Below are 14,491 nucleotides of genomic sequence, written 5' to 3'. Positions count from 1 at the left end.
ATAGTGTCTGACACCGTGTCCTGGCTGAATTCCTGGGCTTGAGTCACTGGGAGCAGGGTTCACATACCAACCAGGGTTCCCTGGAGGAGCTACTTCTGATAGGGTTGCAATGTGTCTGCCCCTCCCTGGGAGCCACAGAATTGCAAAGTGCCCACTGTTCTGGATCATCTTCCCAGCTCAATGACTTTGGTTCCTTTGAAAGGGAACCCATGGTTTGCCAAGCCAGGGATTGGGGCTGGATAGGACACGGAAGTCTGAAGATATCAAATGGCTTGACTGACTTCTAGCGACATGAAACTTCCCAGAGGATTTCCGGTCATTAGAGCTGCAGCTACCTGAAGACAGCAGGGCCTTAGTCACTGACACTGGCACAGCAGATGCCAGTGGGCAGCTGGTCAAACATAGACCCACTGCCTGCTGGTTATTCTCCTGTCTGTTCTTGGTTCATCATAGAGAGGAATTCTTCACAGCTCAGAAGAATTGAAGAGGGCACATTTTGCCCTGTCAAATGGGAGTGTGTTGGGAAGATGCTCAAGGCAAATTCAATCACTAGTCAGTGTGTTTCCTGGAGTTGTGGGACGATGGGATGTATTGGAGAGGCTCCCTAACCCTAGAGCAGATCAACCTTAGCACTTAAGTAAAAGTGCTGTGCATGGACATAGAGACTTGTAGTCACGGTGCTGGGGAGGCAGAGACAGGTGGGTCCCTGGAGTTTGATGGCCAGCCAGTCCATCCTCACTGGCAAGCTCCAGGTCAAAAAGAAAACTTTTCTCGAAGATAGTGGGACAATATTCTTGAGGGTGACACATAAGGTCATTCTCTGGCCTCGGCACACATATGTGTGTGCCTCCCCAATATATGAACATAAACACTTGAAAATAAAGTAAGCCAGGTGGTGGTGGTGCATACCTTTAATCCCAGCACTTGGGAGGCAGAGGCAGGTGGATCTCTATGAGTTCCAAGCCTACCTGGTCTACAGAGTGAGTTCTAGGATAGCCAGGGCTACACAGAGAAACCCTGTCTCAAAAAACCCTAAATAAATAATAAGTAGTAAATGAGTTGCCATAGTGTTCTCCTCAGCACCTGGCCTGAGAGGGGCTCTAGGGAGGCGTGACCTGATCTATGAGGCTAGAAGGTGAAAGATGGTGATACTATCTCTTGGGAGACCATGAGTCCGTTGTGATTCTGCTCCCATGTGACATCACTGGTTGGGCCCTGCCAGCTTACCCTCATGGGCTTCATCCACCTCAACCCAGCCCATTGAGCCCTCTTTATCTCCTGTGTACCTGGCATATCCTCCCTCCTCAGGACCCCTGCTGAGGTTCACTCTCATGCTTGCAGTGTCTTCTTAGCTGTCTGTGCTTACCCAGACACCCTGTCCCTCCAGGCTCAACAAATGGTTCGCTTCTCCATTGAGACCTTCTCTGTCTGTCCTGTGCTGCCATAACCAGGCCTCCCTCAAGCTCCAGGTTCTCCAACCCCTGACCCTTCTTGTTTTAACTGTAGTGTTTCTTAGCAAAGAAATGCCATAGGAATGGATAGACGTTTCTGTAAATATTTGGATGTGAAAATGTCATCGAGCTAGCATAGAAACACACAGAGCAAGAAGGCATTAGCTATTCTGCCCCTGTAGAGCCTTGCTCTCTACACACAGTAGGTGCTTGGTGACTACAATGACTTCAGGTTAATTTCAGAAGTTTCTATAACACTGTAGACTACATGGGCTAAACAATAGAATTTTGTTGTTGCCTAGTTCCGAGGACTAGAAGCCTAGAATGGAGGCAGGCCCACATTGCCTGTGGAGGCTCTGAGGCAGAGCCCTTCTTTAAACTCATCCAGAGTCTGGTGGCTCTGGTCAGTCCTTGTCTCATGGCTGTGTGATTGCTGTCTTCACAGACGGAGTTCTTCCTGTGAGCACATCCTTGTCTGGCCAAATTCCCTCCTTTTTGTAAGGACCCTGTGATAATGGAGTCGAGCTCACTTTAACAACCCCCTTTTAAGTTGATCCCATCTCTAGGTAAGGTCAGAGTTTAAGTTACTAGCAGTTAAGACCCCAACATATTTTTTATTGGGAACTGACACAGTTCAACCCAAGTTTTTAAAATTGTGTGAGCAATTCAGATGGTTTAGCTTTTTGTTGTCTTTTGACTTTTTGTTTGTTTGCTTGTCTTTTTGTTTCTTTCATGTAGCTGAGGCTGGCTTTGAACTCCTGGTCCCCTTGCCCCTACCTCCCAAGGGCTGGGATTACAGGTGTGTGCCACAGATTCTGGCTTTTTATTTGTATACTGAACATAATAATGTGGAAGAAGGGATGATCACAGATTTTATTTGATCACAGATTTCATTCAAAGGAATTGATCAATGTGGGATGCTTTTAAATATGGCTAAACCTTAGGAATAAAATTGGCAGTAGATCATTTTGAAGTTAAATACTGGCATCTGTCATTTTCAAAGAACTCTGTAATTCTCTGAAGGTCTGTATCCATATTTCTGCCCAAATCTGTAATCCTGTGAGTGAACACACACACAGAAAGAGAGAGAGAGAGACAGAGACACAGAGAGAGAACCAATACTAGCTATGACAGATTTATCATGTTGAATCAGAATATAGCTGCGTAGTCTTGGAGCTGGCCGGAGCTGGTTGGAGCTGGTTCTGCGATCACCGTGAGCAAATCTTGTGCGTATTAATAGACTAGCTAGAAGAGGCAGTGCTATGAGAAGCTACTAACACACAGGAAGGATATCGTGTTACTTTAGTTACTCTGTTTTGAGACTTCGAGGAGCTAAGTGAAGGAGAGTGGCTGTGCGTGTGGGTGCAGAGTCCAGGGCTTCCGGAGCCGTCGTGTGTCAGAGGAGGAAACCCTCGCCAACAGATTTTATAGCCCCTTTCCTTTAAAAGCCTGGATGAGCAAGCCTGCTGGTTCTTGCCCTCAGAGAGCCTGTTTATACAACATCCTGGCTGTTGCCAGGTGAGTGGGTGAACTGCCATGATTCACGGCTGCAGCTGGGGCTGGGCTGCCTCTGTGATAGTGTGCAGGGGCTGTGTCTGCCTCGCAACAAACAGGCCTGAGGTGCTGGTCCTGGATCCTTCACTAACCTCTGCAGGGCCTATCTCAAGCCCTATTGAAGGTACCCAGGTTCCTCTTCTAGAACATAAGAGTATTCACCCCTTCCTCCACTCCCCAACTGTGGGACTCTATTCCCATTGATACACTTATATAAAATAATGTCAGAGCAGTGTCTCAAAGGAGGGACTATATTATTCTTGAGATTGACACCTGAGGTTGTCCTCTTGGGCCTCGACATGTGCATATGCTCATACACACACACACATTTTATATATATATATATATATATATATATACATATATATATACATATATATATATAAATAATGTGTGTATATGTATGTATATGTATGTATATGTATACATATGTATATATAACATTATATATTTAACATATATAATATTATATATATATAAAACATATATATGTGTGTGTATATATATATATATATGTATATATGTGTGTGTGTGTGTGTGTGTGTGTATACACACACATACTGACCTGCACCCACATGTGTGCCTGCCAACATATGAACACATGTATGTACACATATGCCATCCTCTCCAAGTTTATTGAATGTCTGTCTATGCTGGGTATTGAGACCCAGCTGTGGAACTACTAGGCGCACTCCCTGCCTTTGTGGAGTTTGTTATACTGTCAGATCACATCCTCTAATTTAAGAGGTGAAAAACCTAGTCTGCCCCCGCCCCCCATCACTAGCCTAACTAATTCAATGGCCAGTGAATTCCTCAGGCCATTTTATAGAATTTGGGGCTGGGTTACTTTTTTGTGGCTTCTCCCCCTTTTCCAACCCAGGGAAAACAGCTGCAGCCAGAGCCTGAGGTAAGTTCTGAGCTGGGAGTGCTCCTGAGAAGTCACGGGTCACATGACTTGAGAAGTCACGGGTCACATGACCTCTTCCTGTGTGCGGCTGTTTGCACCTGTTTTAATCCTGATCTGTTTTATGTGGTGTTTAGAGAATTTTGTGAGTTGTCTTGGTTCCCTAATGTGACAGAGACCGTCTTTTCATCTCAACACTAACAGGGCCTTAGTTTTCAAGGAGCTTTGCCTGGCATTGTTCATTTCATATTCATAATATTTTCATAACATTCATAATAGGTCATATTCATAATGGGTTCCTAACATTAGTAATAGGTCTGGCATATACATATTCTTTTTAAAAAATATTTGACTTATTTTTAAGGTGTGTGTGTGTGTGTGTGTGGTGTGGTGATGGTGTGTATGTGTGTTTACATGGATGGAATACTGGTACTATTGGAGCATCAGGTTCCCTAGAGCTGAGATACAGGTGGTAATGAGCTGCCCCATGTGGGTGAGTGCTGAGAACTTAACCCAGCTCCTCTAACAGAGTATTGTGTGCTCTTAACCACTGAGCCATCTCTCCAGCCTCAAACATATGTTAGATGCTTTGTTTTCTACATCTATTTTCCATCCACACATTCTCTTTGTGTCTCTGTCTCTGTCATCTTTCTCTCCCTCTCTCTGTGTGATGACGAATGTGTAGCGGTCAGAGGACACGCTGCAGGAGCCGATTCTTTTCCTTCCGCCATGTGGATTCCAGGAACACTCAGGATTTCAGGCTAAGTAGCAAACACCTTTCCCAGCTGAGCCATCTTACCAACCTCCATATATAATTTAAAACTTGATTTTTAAAAGATACAAAGCAGCGTTCTAAAGCTTCAAATAATCTTTTAACTGAGGAGAGCTTGACACTTATACCAAAGGAATATGTGCTTCTAGCCTTTGCCTCAGCCTCAGCAGCCAGCCCACCCTCCATGGTCAGCCCCCCCACGCCCACATTCAGGGCCCCCTCCACCCATGGCCAGGGCTCCCTTCCACTCCTGGTCAATGGTGCCTCATCTAAAGCCTGCATCCTGTCCACTTCCTTCATCTGTATAAGGAAATAAATATGTCATAAATACTTCAATACGCTTCTCTCAAAGATAAACACTGCCTTTCAATATTGCCACAATGCTTTTATCATGCCAAAAAGTAATACTCACTTTAGCAATATTTTAAGAGGAGGGGAAAAATGAACTATAAGCATTTGCAAACCTATTAGCTCTAATTTTTTTCTGTGTTCTCTTGTTTTTTTGTTATGGTTTTTGTTTTTGTTTTGTTTTTTTTTTTTACCTTGAGCATGTTGTTATTTTTTAAACATCTACTGTGCTGGGACTTTTTTGTATTTCATGTTGTGGTTGAGGCTCTGGGCTCCTGTCTGTCCCTTGCTCTAAGGAACAAAGGGTGTTTCCTTCAGCTAGGCTGTATTCCAATGTTTGAGATGATTCCCCAGAGCTTCTTCTGGCTTCTAAAGCTCCATTTAGTAAATATTTGCTGAGAGTCACAATCTGTCCATCACTGCTGGCTGCTGCAGTTACGAGTGAGAAAGAAGGCAGATGGGACGTGGTCATCTCAGGACTGGTGGCTTCCAGGGGAGCAGGGCTCTCATCCTAAGGACACCTGCATGCACTCATGCATGGCTGTCATTACGGGGAGAATGGACATGAGAAGGCCCACCGGTTCTGAAGGGTCGAGGCAGTCACTCTGGAGGACGAGACATCTCAGTCTAGCAGTATGGCAGAGGGAAGAGTCTTGTGAATAGCATGAGTCAAAAAGGAGTTGGTAGAAGAACAGAAGGGGGGCCATGAGGAAGGATGGAGGTAGGGTGGGGTACTGGAGAAGAGCCCTATTTCTGGCCTGACTCTTCCTGATGGTTCTAGCATGTGAGGGCTGGGCTCCTGGCTTCCCTGCCGGCTAGAAACTCTAGGATGCCACATAGCCACGTCAAGTCCAACTCCTTGCTGACTCTTCACTGACTGGGAGGCAGTGTGGTTGAAGAAGGTCACATACGGAAAGACAGACAGGAGCCTGAATGCTCACCCCGGATGAACCAACATTTACACAGTAGAGCTGTGGGGACTAAAGGAAGTGCCGTGTAATAAAAATCACTGGGCAGCACATGTTTTCCTCCCTCTTTCTTCACACAAACCCTTCTGGCCTTTCCCTGTGTGGCCCAGCGTCTTCCTCCGAGGAACGCCCTGCTGCTACCCGGAGCATCATGCTGCTAGTCCTGTTGTGATCAGGCCCTTTCTCTGGAGGTCCTTTATTTAGATGACATTTCAATCATTTTTACTTTTAGTTTCCATTTGAAAAGTGAAATAAAAGGGGCCTGGAGAGATGGCCAAATAGTTAAGAAGGTGTTCTGCTCTGTCAAGAGAACCTGAGCTCAGAGCCCAGCATCTACACAGGGTGGCTCAGGACTGCCTGCAGTTATAGCTCCAGGGGATCTGTCACCCTCTTTCAGGTTCTGTGGACACAGAGAACTCACACTCATACAGATAATTACAAATAAATCTTTAAAACTTTATTAACCTTTTGAGACTCTCATACAATGTATCATTTCACCCCTCCCCCCCCCTCCTCCCTTACCCGCCCCCACTTCACTCTCCATCCAGCTGCATGCTGTTCTCCTTTATAAAAACACTCCAGTCCAGTTTGTGCTGTCCAAATATTCTTGGGTGTGGGGCCACCCCCAGGAGTGTGGTGGACTATCACACCCTTAAGGAAAACTGGCTCTCAGCAGTTATCAAACGCTCATAGCTCCAGTCAGGGGCAGGACTTCATGTCCACTCCCAATTAAATCTTTACAAAAAAAAAGTTTACATAAAAATGATTCAGCAATAACAACAACAGGCCAGAGTGTAAATGAACACAAAGGAAAAAAATGGCATCCTGTTGTCACCGAGGAGATTGTCAGTGAGGAGATTGTCACCAAAGGTTTGGATTGTATTTTCTAAGTAAAACTCTGCACACATTCTTAAAACAAAGCAGGAATGTAAAGTGTAGCCTTTTTCACTCAGTGTATCTTAGGTATCTTTCAACTTACATAAATCCTTTTCTTTGTTGAGTTGGTAGCTCACTCTGTAGCCTAAACAGGTTTTGAACTCACTAAGCAGCGCCTATTAGTCCCAAACTCATGGTAATCCTCCTGCCTCAGACTCCTGAGTTCTGGGATTGCAGACCTGACCCTGTCGGAGTATTGGCCTCATCCCCCAGGGGGTGGGATCCTCTGTGGCAGGCCATCAGATCTCTGGGCTTGGCTGTGCTGTGTCTCATCAGAGCCTTGTATCCTCAGCAGCCTGTTTTTCAGGAACTGGGCGGGGCCCAGGGCGAGAAGAACAGCTTCTGTTTCCTGGACTGTGGGGAGTTTCATTGGAGATTTTCCTTTTCCTAATTAGCGTGTTTAGCAAATTGGGGGCTATCTGAAAGTCATCGTGTTACTCCACCAGGAGCCAGTTAGCAGCCCAGACCTTGAAGATGACAAACACATTTCAAAGGTAGCAGCAGCACCCATGGGATCCGGGTGCCTGGGACATATGTAAAAGCTGTTACCGGAAACCAAACACCAAGAGCCTCAGACCCTCATAGCCCATCACTTCCCAAGTGAACAGAATAGTGAAAAACATTGCATGTGTTCCCTTCTTTCTTTAAAAGTCCTCGTGCTAAAAACAAACAAACAAACAAACAAAAAACTCAAACAAATAATACAGAAATCGGAGACAAACCGCCCCTTTGTTGGCTGGCTTCTACCTATTTCTCAGTTCTTTCCTCGGAGGTGATCACTATTAACAATTTGTCATGAATCTTTCTGTTTGTTATTTGCTATTTTACGAACTTTGAATGAATTCAACAGAATTCAACCGCACTCGTTATTTGGTGGCAACAAATAATTTAGAATGCAAATTATGATTTTGTATTTCAAAAAAATTTTCTGAAGACCTGGGGGGAAAAATCTACAAAAAGGTCATTGAAAATGTTGGTACTAAGTCTGGTGTGGTGGTACACACCTCTAATTCCAGCACTTGGGAAGCAGAATCAGGTGGCTGTCTATGAGTTCGAGGCCAGCCTGGTCTACAGGGTGTGTTCCAGTTCAGCCAAGGCTATGTAGTGAGATCCTGTCTCAAAAACAAAAACAAAAAAAACCAAGGAAGAAAGGAAGGGAGAGAGAGAGAGAGAGAGAGAGGGAGAGAAAGGAAGAGAGAGAGAGGAAGCAAGAAAGAAAGAAAGAAAGAAAGAAAGAAAGAAAGAAAGAAAGAAAGGAAGGAAGGAAGAAAGGAAGGAAGGAAGGAAGGAAGAAAGAAAGAAAGAAAGAAAGAAAGAAAGAAAGAAAGAAAGAAAGAAAGAAAGAGAGAAAGGAAGAAAAAGAGAAAGAAAGAAAGGAAGAAAGAGAAAGAAAGAAAGAAAGAAAGAAAGAAAGAAAGAAAGAAAGAAAGAAAAAGAATGGAAGGGAAGGAAAAGAAAGGAAAAGAAAGGAAAAGGAAAGAAAAGTTGGTGGCCGAGGCAAGAGGCCTGAGGATAGAGGTCTGTGGTATAAACTAGGTACTGGATGGTGAAGAAGTCACTTCTCTGTGACGTCTCAGGCTGGGGCTTGTTTTCTTTCTCTCTTTCTTTTTTCTTTTTAAAGTTACATCTTTAAAAAATATTCCTTGTTACATCTTACATTTTTATTCTTTGTGCTCCTGTACGTGTGTGTGTACATACGTGTGTGTGTGTGTGTGTGTGTGTGTGTGTGTGTGTGTGTGTGTGTGAATCACAGTGCCTATGAAGAAAGAGGTCAGAAGACAGTTTGTGGGAGTCAGTTCTCTCCCTTGACCATGTGGATGTCAAGGATCAAGCTCGGGTCACTGGGCTTGGTGACAAGCACTTTTACTGCTTGAGCACCCACTCCGTCCTCTCTTCCTTTTTAAAAAAATTTTCTTTGTCATTGTCCTTCATGTTTGAGGAGGCCCTTACTCTGTCTCCCCACATCTAACACACAGTATGAGGAGGTATACTTACCCCCAGACAAGATTGGCCTAAATATGACTGTGTGGTCACACACAAGCTCATTGGGCCCTTTGAACTTCCATGTCCTCAGCTATCAAGTGAACAGGAAAACTCTCTGTTGCCGAATGGCTACAAACATTAGCTGTCTGAAGGAATTTTCCTGGTGGTCAAAGAATACTTTTTTTTTTCCTGCTTCCTGAAGCCTTCCTCCTACAAAGCTGTGTTGGAGTCGGACATATTATTTTTGAATTGCAGTTTACTGGTGATTAAAGCTTTAACTGCTGGAATTAAAAGCCAACTAAGTGGAGAGGGAAGATTCTTTGGGGCTCGAGTCACACCACCTCTGCTTGGCTTTTCAGAAATATTTTGCAAATGGACACAGCAGGTCATGTGGTACCCCCACCTCTTTCTTTCCCTTGAATCTTGGCTGCAGGGTTAAGCCCTGCCCTCCTAGTCAGTTTCTCTACCACATGTCAGTCAACTTCAACTTCCTGAAACTCAGGCCATGGTTAGTGAGGCAGCTAAAGTCATCAGAGGAACTGGTAGAAGGCAGAAAATAGTGTCACACCTCAGTACAAGGTCTTGTGACATAACTCCTCTGGCATCTTTTCGAGAATTAGAAATGGTCGTCCCCTTGGGGAAATGGGGTATGAAGGTTCTTACAAATGGGGATGGTGGGCCAAGACTTGTTAGAGATGGGCAGTAGATGCTTTCTCCAGGGTGTAGGCAAGACCAGCCCATGCCAAGTACAGTGGGACCAGCCGATGTCAGGCTGGGATTCTTCCCCCTTGCTTCTACTTCGGAATTCTAGGCTGCTGCTGGGGTACCCAGGGCTGGTCAGAGCCTGCTTAATCATACATGGGTGGCCATTATTATTGCTGTGTTACTGGGTCTTATATTCTTTTTCTCATTTCCCAGCCTCCAGAACTAAGCAATGGAGAATCTACCAAGAGGCTCCCTCAGGGTGTTGTGTATGGTGTGGTGCGAAGATCAGATCCCAATCAGCAGAAGGAAATGGTCGTGTATGGCTGGTCCACCAATCAGCTGAAAGAAGAGATGAATTACATCAAAGATGTGAGCTACTCAAGGATATTTTGTTTTCTGTTCTTTGAAGCAGGTAGAAGGGTGGAGTCAGAAGCGTGGATGGGAATGTTAAGTAGGCATTTTGAAAGTCTTATTTGGGGTGGAAGTGCTTCTCCGTTTCTTTGTGGTGATGCTAAAGGCACAGGTATAATTTTTGAACAAGCTTCTCTTGGGTGGTTGTTACAGGCAGAAGGATCATGAGACCCAGGGCTCGTGCTGGGTGTGGTGTGGAGACTCTTGGGTGGTTTTGCATAAGATACTAGACACACATAATGTATGTGTTTGGGCAACTGTATAAACGTAGGTGTTACTGGTAAGAGAACCGCCAACTCAGAAAGAAATGTTTTCCTTGGAGATGAGCCTGGAGGTAGAGGGGTTTCAGTCAGGGCAAAACTAGACTCTGGGTCTGGTTTTCAGTATTTCTTTGGGTTTTTTTCTTCAGCCTCAAGATTGGGTCTCTCCTACACATATGACAATGTTTGGAGAAAGAGAATAGGACATCCACTTCTGGACAGTTTTTTGAAGTTGCCCCTTAACATTGCCTCTCCTGACCAGGGGTGGTCACATCCCACCCCGCACCAATCACTGATAGAGAACATAAGAGAAGCTGGCAGGTGCACACGAATGATTTGGGTTGAAATGAATGTTGGGAAGTCAGCCACAGCAGACAAGGCTCAGTCTAAGCCATTCAATGTAAAAACTCTTTGTATTTAGAGTTATTTCCTCTTGTCTTTTACATTGAGAAGGTTTGTGGGTATGTGAAAAAGACAACAAGTGGCCACCCTCTCGCCATTCACCCTGCCCTGTGGCCAATGCTCTTCATCATTCTCCTCAAATACTTTGATGGCTGGCTGGATGTTTCTTTTTGTGCTTACCCAGTGTCCCTCCATCCACACTAACCTGACTGATGCTGCTGAGCTCAAACCAGACTAGTTAGATGAGAGAGAAATGAACTGCTCTGATGCCCATGGGACCCAAACACTGATCCCATGGCTCAGTGCTGGGGGAAGCAAGTGTCAGTACTGGGCTGGAGAAGTCCCCCAAACCTGTGAGCCCATTGCTTCTGCTACAGTGTGCCCTTTGTCCTCTGTAGGCCTGTTTATTCATTGATAGGCGAGTTCTCATCCCTGAGGTCAAAGCCTCCAGTTTTGTGAGCCTCATTTGGTTTGGGGCAGCTGATGGGCAAAGCCACATTTTCTTAGCTATTGTTGTATGAGGTTTGTTTTGGTTGTTGTTGTTTTTTAATTATCAAATGCATAGGCTGGGTGCATCTCGTGAAGTGCCTGTTGCACAAGCATGAGGATCTGAGAGTTCAGATATCCAGTATCCATGTAAAAACTGTGTGGTTGCTGGCATCTATAACTCTAGCACTAGTGGGGCAGACACAGGATGATCCCTGGAGCTCCCTGGCCAACCATTGTAGCTGACTAGATGAATTCCAAGTTCAGTGAGAGTCCTTACCTCAAAACATACGGTGGAGAATGATCAAGGAAGATATCTATATTAACTTTTGACCTCACACATGCGCACACATATGTATGCACACCCATACATACATGTACCACTCTCAAGAACAGGTCCATACACCACACACACATACTCACATGCACATGTGCACATGAACACACACACAACACACACACATTATGTATTATAACCACTAGTCTTGAACACCCAGTCATATGATCTCCTAAAGATCGTTTTCAATCACGCAGAATGTTGCATCCCAGATTGCTGAACAATGCAGGCCTTTCTCAAGGAAATATTTAGACCTTCATTTACATGCTCCATATAACTTGGGATTACTTTAGAAGTAAACCTTCTAAGTAGAGCTCAGACTCCCAAATTGCCCAAGACAGACACAGCAGGTCCAGGCTAATCCTCAGCTATAAATGATATGCACTGAAATCACAGAACTGGTTCTGACCCAAAATTCCCAACCTCCACTATGATCTGCAATACAAAGTTAATTCCTAGGTCCCACCTTTAATGGCTGGTTTCAGATACAGCCCAGCCTGCTCATTCCTCGGTGTGTTTATGAGTTTGTTGCCCTTGTTCCCTGATGGGAGACACCCCGGCCTTGTTGGTTTCCTATACTGTTCAGTGGAAGCAACACCCAGCTCAAGGTTCCACCCATTCACCTCTGATGACAGACAGCAATGAGCCAGCCAGGGTAGTAATGAGTCACTCACCACCTAGAATGAAGGATCATGCTTTGAGCCTCGATTTCCTAATTGTTTGTGGCCAACATAGACTATTAGCATTCATCGGGGCAGGGGCTTAGGCATTAAGGGTTTCTGCTGTAGAGGACCCAAATTTGATTCCCAGCACCTACCTGTGCTAGGCAGCTCACAAGTATCTGTAACTCCAGTTCTAGGAGATCCTACATCATCTTCTGGCTTCTACTCGTACTTGTACTTACAAACACACACTTAATAAAATAAAAATTAAAAAAAGCCTCAACTGGGAACTCCTCTTGTCTCCTAATATCCTACCAATATCCATTCTAAAATAAAATGTACCTCAGTATTAGAGTTCTTGCCTGGCATGCATGAGGCCATGGGTTCAAATCCCTAGTACAAGAAAAAGAAAACCTTGAAAAGCAAAACAGGGTGTTTGTTACGCAAATATACCTTTAGTATCAACTCTTCCAGCATGGCTCCTAAACATTTACACTCAAGCCAGACTGCTTTCCTTCAGCCATTTGGAAGCCCAACAGCTTGGCGTTTGCCTGGAGAAAGCTCCCTCAAGACTTCTTGATCTGTTGGAAGACTCCCAAGCACGTTACCAAACATCTAAGGACACCAGAAGATGGGAAAACAGGGTTGTGTTCAGCTTCCCATTTAACACTCTTTTGATAGACGCCCATAGTCCAGACTTGGAAAGTGTTTGCATGAGTGAGGATTTGTTGTACCTGTTGTTGTCCTCTTTGTTGTACCTGGTGTGTGTTCTGTGGGTAATTACTGAGAAACTGACATCTGAATTTATGGCCCCTTTAGGCCTCACATTTTTCCACCTCACATTCTAGACATTTAATTGCTTTTCGGCGTTGGGACCAGAGAGAGAGAGAGAGAGAATTAGAGGTTGCTTCTTGCTTTGGAGTGTTTTCATCCTCAAAGCCATGTGTTTACAGTCGATTTAATTTAAAACTTCCTGCTTGTAGAGACATGTGATTGGGAGGGGTAAACTTTGTTCAAACAGGGTTTGAGCATAATGGGTGAGTCTTAACAAAGTCATGTGGGCGTCCTTTAGCTTATTGTTGATAACATAATATCTGTTAATCCTTATCCTCACATTATGGTTTTGATAGTTTCCATTTTTTCTGACTAGATGTTAAGAGTGATCTTGTCACTTAATTTGTTACATGTCTTATTCCTAAGGGTTATTTTTTTAATGAGTCTTTCTCTTATTAATAAAGTTTCCAGCATCTCGCATGAACCTATTATAACTTGATTTCTAACTCGCATCTTTGTGGCTGTAGGTGAGGGCCACACTGGAGAAAGTGAGGAAGCGGATGTATGGAGACTATGATGAGATGAGACAGAAGATCCGACAGCTCACCCAGGACCTGTCGGTGAGTCCATGCCTCAGCACTCTGGTATCACAGGACTTTCTGCAGACCCACCAGGGGTTCAATAATGAATGGCGATTTCTAATATAGTTTAAAGCTTAGGCCTCTAGCTGGGGCAGTCTCCCAGCTACTGTCTAAACTTAACCTGACTACTCAAGCACTATGACCTGCCACATGACTAACTCTACCTCTGCTCTAGTCAGTCTGTTCCTTTCAGTCCTCTTAATATCTCCCAGAGTCCCTCTCTGCCTGGAAGTTCCACCCTTGTACTTCCTATACCAGCTATTGGCTGTCAGCTCTTTATTACAACCAATCAGCAGCAAGACAACACCTGAATATCTCATAGATTGCCTAAGGCATTGAGGCTGTTACATACTGGTGAGAGGCGATACAAATGATAGCATCAAAATCCTGCCAGCATTTAGCTCTCTGAATTCTATGGAATTAACAACTGAAAATACAGAGACACACTTTAATATAATGTAAGGAAGATCAAGAAGATCACCCCAACTCTGAGGCCATGAGAGAATGGCAGACCTTGCAGTCTGTGCTCAGTGGCCTGGAGATGTTTGAATAGCTCATGCTTTTTATGAATGGAGTCATACTTTAAAGGAACCGAGAGGACATCTTTTGAGTAACAGATTGAACTTTATTATTCAAAGGGAAATGTCTAATAATCTTTCTTACCATTGCACTATAAGAGCAGTACACACTCTTAACTACTGAGCCATCTCTCCAGCTGCTACCCCAGATGAATTCTACTTAATGGCCTACTCTAAAAACAAACAATCAAACAAACAAACAAACAAACCGCTTTACTCTACTCTTTTTTTTTTTTTTTTTTTTTTTTTGAGACAGGGTTTTTTGTGTAGCCCTGGCTGTCCTGGAACTCACTCTGTAGACCAGGCTGGCCTTGAACTC

At 44.3% G+C, this 14,491-nt stretch overlaps 1 protein-coding gene across 2 annotated transcripts in view; it reads left to right on the top strand.

The window, feature by feature from the left end:
- The window catches only part of Myzap (myocardial zonula adherens protein), an 88,690-nt gene that overhangs the window by 18,175 nt on the left and 56,024 nt on the right, over window positions 1-14,491 (top strand). For both annotated transcript variants that reach the window (XM_021171902.2, XM_029481481.1), the window contains 2 exons: window positions 9,835-9,990; window positions 13,481-13,573. In XM_021171902.2, the coding sequence (XP_021027561.1) occupies window positions 9,835-9,990; window positions 13,481-13,573 (249 nt within the window). The remainder of the gene's footprint in view (window positions 1-9,834; window positions 9,991-13,480; window positions 13,574-14,491) is intronic.

This window comes from Mus caroli, chromosome 9 (assembly GCF_900094665.2).
Source record: "Mus caroli chromosome 9, CAROLI_EIJ_v1.1, whole genome shotgun sequence".
NCBI lineage: Eukaryota > Metazoa > Chordata > Mammalia > Rodentia > Muridae > Mus > Mus caroli.
The sequence above is the reverse complement of the archived record's forward strand: the minus strand, read 5'-3'. Positions and strand labels throughout refer to the sequence as shown.